This window comes from Metarhizium robertsii (genome assembly GCF_000187425.2).
Source record: "Metarhizium robertsii ARSEF 23 chromosome Unknown MAA_Scf_13, whole genome shotgun sequence".
In the NCBI taxonomy this organism is placed as follows: domain Eukaryota; kingdom Fungi; phylum Ascomycota; class Sordariomycetes; order Hypocreales; family Clavicipitaceae; genus Metarhizium; species Metarhizium robertsii.
Genome location: NW_011942153.1, coordinates 41,217 through 53,497, shown reverse-complemented (window position 1 = coordinate 53,497; position 12,281 = coordinate 41,217). Strand labels below are relative to the sequence as shown.

The window sequence follows — 12,281 nt, the reverse complement described above, 5'->3', positions numbered from 1 at the left end:
GCTAATGGCCCAAGAAGCGCATTGATATCCAATGATGAGGGTCCACGTTTCTTTGATATTGAAGTGAAACCCTGGCTTGGCATGTGTTTACGCCAGAATACGATGTAGTAATATTGATCCGCATCAGTCTCGATTAAGGCTACGAAATACTGCACTAGAAGTTATATTTGTACACACTTACATCCAGCTCCTCATGTCTGGCCGATTTATCGGAAACTCGCCGATCCCAATCTGGTGATCTGCCGTACTTACCCCGGCTTGGGTTCCTTAGCATCAATTGACAGCACTTTCAAATGTGTGCTCTAAATAACTCAAAGTATACCAACAACTAGCTCAAGGCGCTTATACCGACATAACAGCGCACATGTTCTCCATTTGGTTAGAAGGCAAGGTGCCATCAATACCGACTGGTCTAGACGGCTACCAGTGCTTACAAGGGCCTGTTTCGCAAGGTTGTCCCTCCTTGTCATCTGAAGCAGCAGTCCCGTCAGGCCGAGGTTCGTAGCGATGAGCTAGATGACTGGCTGGCTGACGCGCTCAAAGTGCTAGGGGTTATCGTCATTCACATGGTGTTTTGTGGCGTATACACGTAAGGCGTTGGCGAACCTGGCGACCTCTTGGCCGGTTAGCTTTGCCTGCACGCGGCCACAAAGACGTTTCCAAAACTCGTGAGATAGTTGGAGCAGCCGCAGCTCCCTGAGAGGTTTGCGAAACGCTGCTTGATCATCACCGCATTGCCGCCGAATCATGCTAAGAAACTCGTGAGATAGTTGGAGCAGACGCAGCTCCCTGGGAGGTTTGCGAAACGCCGCTTGATCATCGCCGCATTGCCGCCGAATCATGCTCAAAAAGACAGTCCTATCGAAGGGCATATACGCGTTCCTGTACTTGATCTCCATCCCCTTCACCTTTTTATCGTAGTAGAGAAGTTTCTGCAGAATAGAAAGAAGCCTCCTACCACAAGGATATGGAACCCGCCAAGGACTCCTCGTTTCTATGCAGAAGTGCCTCGCGGAGACGGTCGTCGATCCAGGACAGCTGGCACAGTTCAAGCATGCTTTTCTCGCTGATGATCAGGTGCTGAATATCCTTCAGCTTCTTCTGGAGCTGGGCCTTGTCGACGGCGGAGAGCGGCCTGAAGCCCTTGTTGATCGGGAGGTGCAGCAGCGAGTGCAATATGGTGCCTGATATAAGATTCACTGCGATGCCCGTCGGTGCGGCACGCTAGACGGGTGTCCCTCTCCCGCCTGTCGCGGCCTAGAGGTGCAACAAGAGCAGGTTGATGAGATATGACTTGCCCGTGCCCCGCCACCATCCACATCGAGTAATGTCACACACACGATTGTATGGGACAGCTTGGGCAAAACGAGAGACTCTTGATTTCCTACATAAAGAGTGGAATAATACGAAACTAAATACTTGTTGTAATATGCCAGGCAGCAGTATATCAATGACTGTTGCCTTGAATTAGCGACTTGACCTTGACAAGTAACGACTGGGAACGGCCCTGGGCCAGAAAGTTGCCAAGCGCCGTGTTATACACTTTGCGATGCTCCGGATTCAGGACGCGTGCTCCCAAGGGCTGATTCTACACATCAAGGTGAAAAGAGCTTTCCACCTTGCGCTGCTTCCAGTAATTACCGCTGACAATACTGTCATTAGTGTACTGTCCAACGTGAGGTGTCCGGTCATAATTCACGCCGATATATCGCCGGCCAAGTACTCCCGCGGTCGGTCTGGCAGCATGTGCGCTAGTTCATGCCAGTCCTCCTCTGCGATGGGCTCGTCATGCACTTCCTGCTCAAACTCATCGTCTTCCACCTTGAGCTTGTTTATTCCCACCTCTCCGTAACGGTCGTCACGGAAATGGCGTCCCTGCCGACAGCACTAGTTCGTCGCAACAGAAGATACAAACCGCTGCCCGTCCACAGCAAGAAGTTCCTACGGATAGCGATGCGGATGGGCCACCATCAGCTTAAAGCGGCAAAGTCATGAAACTGGGCTGAAGCTTCCACGGGCTTGTACCGGGGACAGTAGAACAGAACCCTCTTCCTCGCGTTCGCACCAAGTCTCCTCCACGTCTTGAGATCATATGACTGCAGATACGCGAGATAAGTAATATTCCATTCTGGCCAGTTCTCTGCAGATATTTCCGGAAGCTGCCGGCAGACTCACTGACATTATCGACACGGTACGACCGCATGTGCTGTTCCAGCGGGCGGCAGTTGACGTACACGACCATCCGAGTCCCTTCCTGCAGAGGAATGTCGAGCAGCAAGTGTGGAATTTCCTGCGCTGGATAGTCTGTCGCATATCAGGCCTACCCTGATCGTACCTCATGTGGGGTACTGCAGCAGCTGCCTGCCAGGCAGCTGCTACTGCCTAAACTATCAAAGGTTTCTTTTGTGTATAAAGAGCTGCACGGTTCCCGTGCAGTTCCTAATTGGCGGCAGTTGACGTACACGACCATCCGAGTCCCTTCCTGCAGAGGAATGTCGAGCAGCAAGTGTGGAATTTCCTGCGCTGGATAGTCTCTATCTCCACAATCAGCTCATCCATAAGGCGAGAGGGGAAGGACCGTAGGTGTTGGTAGTATGCCGTATGCGACAAAACCCAATGTACCAGTCTGCAGTAAGCCTCCGACTTTTCCTCCGATTTGCTGCAATACTTGGCAGCGTATGTGATGACCTCTTGTAAGCTAGTGCATGGAGATATGCCAATATTGATCAACCATCCCAAATTGATGGCATGATTGAAGTGGTACATGAAGCTGTCGTTGCGGGTGGCCTCGAAGATGTAGCATGACACGCAAGCAGTACGTGGTATTGCAACTATGGCACTGGTAGCGATTGACGCTTTGCAAGGGACACAGGACTGTGATCTCCACGCCCAGCAGATTTACACTCAGCGGATCACCTTCCGCCTAAGACACAGCCCCACAGGGCTCTGGGTTGACAGCCCCACGTGCGAGCAAACATATCACGAGCGGCTTCGGCCTCCATGTCGGCGGCTGGATACGTGGTCCGAGACAGTTGACGCACTGTTCGGCAGCAGTGCAGCCATCGCTGGTGTGATCAGTATTTCCACAGAGTTTACATCTTGTTTGTCTGTTGTGTTGCGTATGGTAATTCCAGCCCTTCTCACACTAGTGGTCAACCTAGCTGAGAGGCTTTGAGTGGTGAGTATGGTGTTGAATTCGCATTGGGCCGTGTTTAGCATAGTCAAGGTGAATATTATTTCCAAGCAGTAGACAGCAAGATGATTGAATAGATTCTGTTGATAAGAAATATGTATGTGGACAATTGAATGTAGCTGGAAGACGTCTTACTGACTCAAGCACCCAGATCAACGATTGCCACAGAAGATGCCACACCGTACACGGGAGTTCCTGCTTGCGATTACCGAGCTTGTAGACTGGGCCACGGCACGGCATTGCCTCTTGCGTATAATGCCCGCGGTTGCCAAACACTTAGCAGAAGGTATCCACCAAGCTTCAGCCGTGAGAGTATCCAGTGGATTCATGCACGATGCTAAAGCCAGTATCAGAGTGTGGGTTATGGGCTGTTGGCGCGGCACAGGCTGTCTAATGCCTCGGACTAATTATTCTTCAAAGCAATGGTTAACACTGTAACTTACGTGGATGAAAATTAATTTACGTATAAATCCAGTATAAAATGATGCCAGTGCCCTTGGGTAAGATATCCTTTTCTTATACGCCACTCACTTGAGCATACCGTACACTTGCCCTACTCAATCCAAATCAAGACACTATCCATCACAATGCAGTGCTATATTATAGCGTTACTTGTCACTGTCGTACTTGGTAGCCCCCAGGGATACCCCTCATTCGGTAGTCCACTATGGGAGAATCCTACTCTGCAAAACTGCGCTTGGCCGGGTGTAAGTGACGCTACATATAAAACAGTTGCAGTTGATGCTAAACGAGATATCAATTGTATAGGATTCTTGTAGTCCGCATGTACGTACCAGACAACTTCTTATAGTACATCAACAAGATTACGGGTTCTGATGTATTATCTAGGCCTCCAATTGCTGCCATGGTCACTGTTGTGACCTTCCCTCTGGAAATGGTGCTGTCTGTGGCGGAAATGTAAGGTATTACCTAAATATTAAATAAGGCATGGGCCAGCTAACAGATCCCTGGAAGTGTTGAAATACAATTTCTTTGGCCAAAAGCTTTGTTCAGGAACTCATCATTTGTGACGCAAAAAGAGCACCAGCGTGGAGTGAACGAGCATTGACTAATACTGGCCCAGTTTCTATAAAGGAGCTTATAAAAATAGAAAATGCCTAGCGGTTTGTCTGGATATTAGGCTTGGTACAATTATATTGATAAATGCACTATTCGCTCTGTTTTCTTTTCTTAGCATACTTCTATTGGTAAATTTGTTATCCTGTTTGCTTCAACTTTTCGTGTGAAGGCTTCAAGTGTGTATGCTGGTCTTCTCGCCCTGTTTCTGTGATCAAGGTGTCCTTCCAACCAACTAAGTGTGTATGCTGGTCTTCTCGCTCTGTTTCTGTGATACAGGAAACAGTTTCCTTTCCATGTCTCTTCAATCCAGGAAGAGCATGGTGCATTGTTCAATAGTTGTAAGTTCCATTGAGAATAAATCCCTGAAACCTGAACTCAGGAGTGGCTCAAGGCATTTGCGGACATGGAGAAGGAGACTGCCAACTAGTTACAACTCCTGTGCCGAAATCTACGGGTAAGAAAACTTTTTGGGAGAGAAATTTTCGTTCACAGGGGTTTATACCATTCTTTTGCCAGCCCATGACGATGGGCAGGCGGGTGGGGAGTCTTTCTTCATGGAGGTTTCCAGCAAGCTTGCGCAAATTGCAAGATCAGGGGCAAACTACTCCAAAGCCACACAAAGCCACTTGTAGCTAGACTTTCACAACAATGCATGGTTTTCCATGTTCCAATACGCTGCTGCAGCTGGAAAATCACAGGCAGAGTCTCTTACTTGAGAACTTCCATTGTCATTGGCATTTGAAACATGGTGGCGGCTGGAACCAGGACGACCGACAAACCAAACCCCACAGATACTCACTCAACCAGCGACGAGCACACGCCACGAGCCGTGTGGAATCGAGAAAGTTCAGGGTGGACGAAGAGCTCCTAGTACATATTGCAAATGCCACACATTTGTTCATATAACGACTTCGAAAGCGTGCCTACAAAGGTTCATTGGGCCGCCTCCGCCAACGGCCGAGGCGTCGGGGCCGAAGGCCAAGGTATCTCACTGGCACAATTTTTATATTGGCCCAATTGCGGCTTCGGCCGATCTTATGGCGGGTGATTCGAATGGCAAGGTATGGGACTCCGTCTATTGCTAGGGACAAATTGCTGTCAGAAATACGATGGTACTACAGTATCACGGAGAGAATTCTCATGTATGTTCAAAAGATTGTTGTTCAGTTTATTATCCAGGACGGGAATCCTCCCAGACTAAAATGACTTTTGTAATGTTGCTACCCGCAACGGGCAGCAGCATTGCTACCCAAGCATCAGGTGCAAGCTGTGCACAGTGCGGTGTATCAACCTGCAACTCCACAATCTGACAATTTACCACCACTTGGCAGTTGCAATTCCACGAATGACGTTCGACCCGCAATGGACATCACCATAATTTTTGTAGTGCGTGAACCAGTCATCTATGTAGCGAACAGTGTAATTGGCCTGGGCGTAGGCCGCGGTCACTGCCGCGGCTAGCACATCCTGGCCCTGGATAACTGGTCCCCATGGGTTAGGGGCGAGAACTTGCCTATTGCCCAGAACAACACTATTAATAGTGGCGGGGTAGAGGGATGTGGCAGGTCCATTGCCTTTTTCTTGACGGGCCCTCAGCTCCCTCACTATTACATTGGCTGGTTGCTGCTTCAAGTATTCGGGCGGTGTGGCAGCCTCAATAGCGTTAAGCCCTTTGCTGACATCTTGCTCAGAATCATTCGCTGGCTGTTGTTCCTGCTGCTCTGTAATATCCTGGTCGCGCACTTGATTGTGGATCTGGTGGCGCTGTTTCTCATCATCCAATGGCCGAATCTCGCTGAAAGGTTGATTCGTTTCCGCATCAGTGACATGCGTGTCATGTGAATATTGCCAAATCTCGCTTTTGTGAACCTGATACAGAGAAGGAATGCGAATGATTTCTGCATCGTCAATACCTGTTTCTCGCTTGATTATATCGATATTTTTCTCAATATTGGAAGCGCAAGCATCCTGGAAGCTGGCAAACATGGGAGTATTTAGCACATCATTGATACTAGTTGCAATACGCCAATTTGGCGGGTCATTAGGCGACCGTGGGCGAGAGACAGCCATTTCGTTGCCGTGACCGTCCTGCTGAGCCTTCTGGAGTATCTCAAGGCCTGCATGCGGGTCAGCCACTGTCATGACCCAGCCGCGCTCACTTTCAACGGGAAGAAATTGAATAAATTCGTCCATGTGCTGGGCAGCAAGCCATGACGTGTCGAGCTCAATCGGGGCCTGCGTCTCCTGAGCCTCTAAGAAGGCCATCATGTACGGTTTCCTCCCGTCCAGGGACCCCATTACAGCTCGTCCCGCAGCATACGACTTGCCATTGTGCGTGTATGGGGGGATAGTCTCCAGATTACCTGTGGAGTCAGTTTGAGAGCCGTAATCCAGGTGCTGGACAGCTCCTACTGTATTGGACCTCAAGTCTTGGAATATCTTGCGTCCGGTATCGCGGTAGTCTTGAGCAGATCTTATCATGATATGTATTCCAATGGGGCCGTCGGTTCCTGGAATGCTCATGTAGCCGGGCTCGAAAAAGTCTTGAGCCCAAATGTCATTATCGCATCCAGAAGTGTCGAAGACATGGAGGGGCGTCTTTAATCCCGCTTTGGCAGACATTTCTCTGAGATCCTTGATAAAGCGGTCCTGTCCAGTGCTCCTTTTATCAGTTGCTGTGAGCAGTTGCTCCGCAGGCTGACCATGATGTTGCGTCAAGACAGGCGCAACGCGAAGTGCTACCCAGTCCCTGGCCTCCTTCTCCCCATCTCTCACCATAAACTCCACGATCACTCTGCCATCCCACCCTCCTGGACGGCGAACATCACGCGCGTCAATGCCAAGCTCTAGACCAGTCTTGAGATCCTCGGCCTTAAAAGTATAGTTTGACGAGATGAAAGTCCATTGACCGGATGCCTTATGGAAGAGACGGACTTTAGAGGCGGCGGTGTCGTTAGCCACGGTGATGGAACCTATGGCTAGGTCGCTAAGTCCTGGATTTGGCGTGGTTCTAAGTGGTGCAAGATAGGTTGAGTTGCGTAGAACATCATCGGAAGAATCATGGCATTCAGATATGCGTTTATTCACCGCCCTATCTCTAATGGCCATCTGATATTCTTGATTCTTCTTCCACCACTCACTGAGAGCCCTGTCACTTTCGCTCAGGCCATCGGACCCTTTCTCCGCAGAAGTAGCATCGGCTAGCTTCTCAAGAATTCTGTTGAGGTCCGGCTTTTCAGGCAACGAGGTTCCAAGAAAGAAAACATCGCCTAGCTCGCTTGCGCATGAGCCGGTGATCTGGGACGAGCATCGGCGATTTGTATCAACAATATTGGCCAGGAAGAGCGCGCCGAACTCTGCTGTCCATGTTTCTTTGCTCGCGAGGTCGGTGTCTCCTGTTATGTCTACCTTGCCGTCACGATTGGAGTCCGCTAGGATGGTTACTCTAAAGTCGTCGATGTTTGCATGTGTAGCGGCGGTCGTTCGCGGTGGAGGAATACGGACCTTGGTGTTGTTTGTCCTGCCTCCTGCTGCCTTAGTACTAAGTTTTCGGCGTGGACCATCATCCTCTGGGTTATGAAGAGGCCCGTCGTCTTTGGGATCGTAGACCGGCCAATCATCCGTCAGGTTGTAGGCGGGTCCATGGTCTTTAGAATTGTAAGATGGCACATCCCAATTAGCATCTCCAGTCTCTGCCCGATTCGCAGACTGGCCCCGAGGTACTGCGCCAGTGAGGGGCAACGCGGCTACGAGAAAGGCAACGTGCATGTTGCCTAGGGAGAACAAGGGCTGCCTGATGTGGAAGACAGAGGTTGGAGATTTAACGATTCATGTGAGTGCTCAAACTGGGTTGAAGTGCCATTCTACAGGTTGCGAGGCTCGAATGTATTTATACCATTTTCTCTTGTAGAAATTCGCAGGTTCTTGAGAAACGGCACACGGGATAATTACTTGGCATAGCTTGGCTAAATCTTGAATTCATGCACACTGCCACATCGCATGATCCGGCTGTTGCGGCTACTTTTCTTTCATGGGATTCACATCATTCGATAAATCTGCATCTGTTCATTAAATAAGCAGACTTGGTGTAATTGCTGGATGCCATAAAGTCGTAGGTAGGAAGTTTGGAAAGCTTAGCAGCCACTCTACTTTATCAAAGAGGCTTGAAAGGATATTCGGAGGAAGGTGAATGGCATAAAACCTTCTGGCTGGAGTACAGTAGAATAAAAAAAATATGAACATGACGCAGTACCTCTGGTGCTCCAGTACAACAGAGCTAACGATAAATCCTAAGGTGACACATCCCAGTACCATGTCATTGACATGTGCGAGGTAGCCATGATTAAGCCTTAATTTTTTTTTAACTCCACAACTATCTTAAAGAACTGGCGCATGACTGACTTGTTTACTTTTCGTTCATTGTTCTATGAGGCCATGAAAATTTGAGTACGCGCAACATAGTAGAGGTCATATAATTGGCATTTAATGTCGGGTCTACGGAGTAATGGGGCAGGGTCTGGGTTCGGGGGCCGTGGCAGCCTCCTAGACCACTGGAAGTTCTCTTATGAGCTATCTAGTTGCTTTACGCAGTACGCAAATACGTCGTTAAAATCACGATAAATTACTTGGTTGACAATGGAGGTGATTGGTACGTTATTGAAATATATTGACTAAAGCGATGAAAATTGTCGTACATACGTCACACTAACACATCCCTCGATACTGGATTCTGACTACGCCTACTACAGTGTAACTACCCTTACTCCTCTAATATCCAGCGCACATGCACTTGGCCGCTGTATTATGCAAAGACGTACGAGATTACGAGCCTCGCCAGATCCACTTAGACGTGGCATTCTCTTCGACTGTTGTTCGAGATTTGCTACTAAACGAGTAAGTCTGGAAAGAGCTACGTATGACTCGTAGGCCCATACGACTGTTGCATAACGTAGAGGATGTATCTATCATGCTCGAATACATAATGACATGATCTGACGAAGCCATATACCTGTAGATTTCGTAATATTGCACCCTTATGCGTCCATCCTTCAATTTAACTATGAGAAGGTTTTCATTCAATTACCGAGCTGATAGGTCTCACGCTCCAAGCCAGCTCATAATGCTGGTTGTATTAACATGAGTCATGCCAGCTATGCATGGAAAATACCATTATAATTACCAACTGTACCAGGCTGGGCCCGGTGTGGCTCGGTTTGCACTCTCGCCGTCGGCCGGGATCCACCGACAAGCGAGATTACCGGCGCGTCGAGCTCAGGAGCTCAAGAAATCCTTGAGCGCTCCTTTCCTTGTTCTCTTTTCTTTTTTTTCTTTAGAGTTTAGATACTCGTAGTAGACGCCTAGCTAGTTGTCAATATACTCAGCTTGGACCGCTACACCAACGTAGGACTGCTACCAAAGCCTGTAGTCCCACCTATCACTTGCAAGAGCACTACTAAGTAAAAGAATTTGGCTCTCTTGTTGTTTCGCATTACATGAACCACATCAAATACTATTTACCTGATAAACTGCGAGACTGTTAAGGTAGCAGATGGAAACGAAAAGAAAATGACATCAAGGAAAGATGAAACAAAGCCAAACATCATGCGGCTCCAAATCGGCTACTTTCCACTATCAGAGCTCATGCAAGAACACTAACTTAATATCCACACAGGTTGCTGTTGATATGATGGAGGGCCTCGATATATCCGACCGACGTAGAGTGGACTGCGTCTTGGCTTGCCGGCTAGACTGAACTGCGTGTCTAACCAAAAAGCCAAGTGCTAAAAGAGGACGATACCTGTGACAGGAACCCATCGCGTGAACACATAATATGTGAAGAGACTATAGGGTTAGAATCTTCCAAGTACTGGAGTCGTGATGAACATGATGCAATATTACGAACAGGGGGGCCGCCTACGCCTTCCATACATAGCCTATCTTGGTGGGATCTTGCCACATTGTGGCGTTGTGAGTTGATACATCGCACTGTGCACATCCAGCAGCCTTAAAAGAGGTCTTCCAATCTGGGAGGATTCCAGTCCTGAAGAATCAACCCACTCGCAATTTTTAAAAACCATGCAGCAGATTTCTCTCCGTGATACAGTAGTACCATCGTATTGTGGACCCATATCTAGGTCGTAGAACTAACGAACTCTTTCATCTTTTAGATTGTGTCTCACATGCTGTGACGTTCAACACTACCGACCACTTTCCTCCTTGTCTTACTGGACTCGGTTGCATAGTTGCGCCACCACACCATAATGCATGCCAAGACACCAATACAGTTTAACTTTATTTTAGGCCGTAGCCCAAGGGACAGATCAGGTTTTTGTAGTACAAATGCTTGAACGATTGTCATGGAGCTACACCTGACGCTGTGGACCCATTGTCATACCAAACAGCCAATTTGGAACATTAGTGCCAGTATTTTAAGGTCGGTAGGAAGCCCGATTCGTCACCAGAGAAAATTCTTCAGCATTCCATTTTTAGTGACCTTCTTCCACGACAGTATCCACACCATACTCTGACACATTTGTGTGTTATGTGTGTTGCATAAGGATTCTTCTAGTGTACATGACAATGCCAAACCGCCAATATAGTTGAACTTTATTTTAGGCCATAGTTTAAGGCTAAATGCCTTGAAGATTGCTATGACAGATGCTATGGACCCATTGTTATACCAGACAACCCATTTTGAATATTCCTGTCGGTATTCCTGTAAGGGAACAGCCCCACTTTAGAACTTAGGTAGCTCGAGTCAGAGCTTCCAAAGGAAACTCTTACTCTCTTTGTGAACAATCGCTTTATCCAAGTCGCACTAGACCTCGCTCGTGCTCTTAGACCCTGACAAAATGGATGTACCAAGACACTTTCTTCGATGATGTAAAGAAACCCGTTTGTTTGCTTCCCTGGAACGGAAAATTTGTTTTTCGGTTCAAGAACCACTGGCTTTCATATCAGACCCAGTTGCTAGATGTCGGTCTACACAAAGAGGAGATGATATCTATTACGTGCTTGGGCAGATCTGGTAAGGTGCTCAAAGACCTTGTTATGGAATGTCGAAAGCAGTACCTGAAACAAATCGAGAACAAGACCACCGTATTTGAGAATCGCGGTGCATACTGGGAGAAGGTGGTGACAAAAGATGTGAGACCCCTGTCGACAATCATCATCGACGAGGACCAGAAACATCACTTGGTCAACGACGTGAAGCAATTTCTCAACTCGGACACTCGCTTATGGTACGCCGAGCGAAAGATTCCTTACCGAAAAGGCTATCTATTGTATGGTCCTCCTGGCACAGGAAAATCAAGCTTTTGCGTCTCCGTGGCCGGAGAACTCGACGTCGACATCTACACAGTCAGCATCCCCAGTGTCAATGATAAGACATTGCAAGATCTGTTTGCCAAACTTCCACCAAAGTGTTTAGTCTTACTGGAGGATATAGACGCTATTGGTGGGAGTCGGTCACAGGAAACCGAAGAGATTGATGGCGAAACTTCGGGATCCAAAAAGACGGTTACGTTATCTGGGCTTTTGAATACCCTTGACGGGGTGGCTTCTCAGGAGGGTCGAATCCTCATCATGACTACGAATCATAAAGAGAGGCTGGATCAAGCGCTTATTAGACCAGGTCGCGTTGACGAGAAGGCTGAATTCCCCCTTGCCGACGCAAAGATGATAATCTAGCTTTTCGAATTCATTTTCAAGTCTTCTGTTGCTAGACAGGAAAGACCTGAGACAAAAGCGGATTGGGAAGCAAGTCAGCTGGCCACGGAATTCGCCAATAAGTTACCAGAGCGAACATTTAGCCCCGCAGAAATCATGCGATACCTTTTGCAGTACAGGCGGTCGCCTTCAACTGCGGTAAAGGAAGCTGAGAAATGGGTTGAAAGGGCACTACGCGAAAAGGGACAGGCTGGACAACAGAGCTTGCAATAATACATACATATGGAATATAACCTCTATTCATATGTATTCATAAGCAAGGCTCGGAACCACTACATCC

The 12,281-nt window shown here is 48.1% G+C and overlaps 3 protein-coding genes across 3 annotated transcripts in view; 2 read left to right on the top strand and 1 right to left on the bottom strand.

Annotated features, from left to right (window-relative positions):
* Positions 1–1,188, top strand: part of MAA_01278 (Ribonuclease H-like protein) — a gene marked incomplete at both ends in the record, with an annotated part of 1,773 nt that extends 585 nt beyond the window's left edge. Inside the window, 2 exons of the mRNA XM_007819276.1 lie at positions 417–589; positions 939–1,188. Of these exons, the coding sequence (XP_007817467.1) occupies positions 417–589; positions 939–1,188 (423 nt within the window). The remainder of the gene's footprint in view (positions 1–416; positions 590–938) is intronic.
* A 4,399-nt stretch (positions 1,189–5,587) lies between these two features.
* Positions 5,588–8,041, bottom strand: MAA_01277 (protein-arginine deiminase type-4; the record flags this gene model as incomplete). Its single annotated transcript, XM_007819275.1, has 1 exon — positions 5,588–8,041. The coding sequence occupies one exon, from the start codon at positions 8,039–8,041 to the stop codon at positions 5,588–5,590; it is 2,454 nt and encodes an 817-aa protein (XP_007817466.1).
* Positions 8,042–11,128: 3,087 nt separating this feature from the next.
* MAA_01276 (uncharacterized protein) lies at positions 11,129–11,962 on the top strand (the record flags this gene model as incomplete). The annotated part of the gene is made up of 1 exon (XM_007819274.1): positions 11,129–11,962. One exon carries the CDS (start codon positions 11,129–11,131, stop codon positions 11,960–11,962), a length of 834 nt encoding a protein of 277 aa, XP_007817465.1.
* Between the last annotated feature and the right edge of the window lie 319 nt (positions 11,963–12,281).